The 962-nt window shown below is 57.4% G+C and overlaps 1 protein-coding gene across 1 annotated transcript in view; it reads right to left on the bottom strand.

Moving 5' to 3' along the window:
• The window catches only part of EMH_0010590 (uncharacterized protein), a gene marked incomplete at both ends in the record, with an annotated part of 8,120 nt that overhangs the window by 6,289 nt on the left and 869 nt on the right, over nucleotides 1-962 (bottom strand). Inside the window, 2 exons of the mRNA XM_013499006.1 lie at nucleotides 158-225; nucleotides 433-956. Of these exons, the coding sequence (XP_013354460.1) occupies nucleotides 158-225; nucleotides 433-956 (592 nt within the window). The remainder of the gene's footprint in view (nucleotides 1-157; nucleotides 226-432; nucleotides 957-962) is intronic.

Here is a 962-nt window from a genome sequence, read left to right on the forward strand (position 1 = left end):
AGCAACTAGCTACCTGGACAGCTAGCTAGCTCAGCAGCTAGCTAGCTCAGCGGCTAGCTCGCTCAGCAGCTAGCTAGCTGGACATCTATCTAGCTCAGCAGCTAGCTAGCTCGACAGCTAGCTAGCTGGACAGCTAGCTAGCTGAGCAGCTAGCTACCTGGAGATCCGTTGCTCGTTCCCCTCGCTGTCGCTGTCTTATAGGCGTACTCTGCTGGCCCCCCAGCTCTGCATGCAGCCCCACGCAAACCCTAAACCCTAAACCTTCAAACCCTAAACCCTAAACCCTAAACCCTAGACTCTATACCCTCAAACCCTAACTGTGAAACCCTAAACCCTCAAGCCCCAAACCCCAAACCCTACCCCCTCAAACCCTAAACCCTAAACCCCAACCCCTCAAACCCTAAACCCTAAACCCTAAACCCTAAACCCTACTGTTTTCTAGCAGTTCTGCCTCTTCTGGTTTCCAGAATACCTCTGCGAGGGTTTCTTGGCCCTCAGCAACAGCTAAGTCAGCGACAGAGACAGACGAAGACAGAGACCGCAGCAGCAACGATCCCCGCAGCCGAGGAGACACGCCCGCGCTGCTGTTCCTGCTGCTGCTGCTGCTGCTGCTGCTGCTGCGAGCAGCAGCAGCAGCAGCAGCAGCAGCAGCAGATAGGCTCAGATCGCCGCTAGAACCGCCCTTTGCTGCACTCAACGCACGATCCTGCTGCTCCTGCTGCTGCTGCTGAGTCTCTCCGTCTGTTTTATCCATACCTGCTGCTGCTGCTGCTGCTGCTGCTGGTGCTGCTGCTGCTGCTGGTGCTGCTGCTTGTGAAGAAAAGGAGCCATCTCGACGCATGAGGCGCAGACGGCCGGAGCCTGCAACGGCAACTGCAACGGGAGGCTCACTAGCTACGTTGCTGCTGCTGCTGCTGCTGCTGCTGCTACTGCTGCTGCTGCTGCTGCTGCTGCTGCTGCTG

This window comes from Eimeria mitis, genomic scaffold, assembly GCF_000499745.2.
Source record: "Eimeria mitis Houghton genomic scaffold, Emh_scaff391, whole genome shotgun sequence".
NCBI lineage: Eukaryota > Apicomplexa > Conoidasida > Eucoccidiorida > Eimeriidae > Eimeria > Eimeria mitis.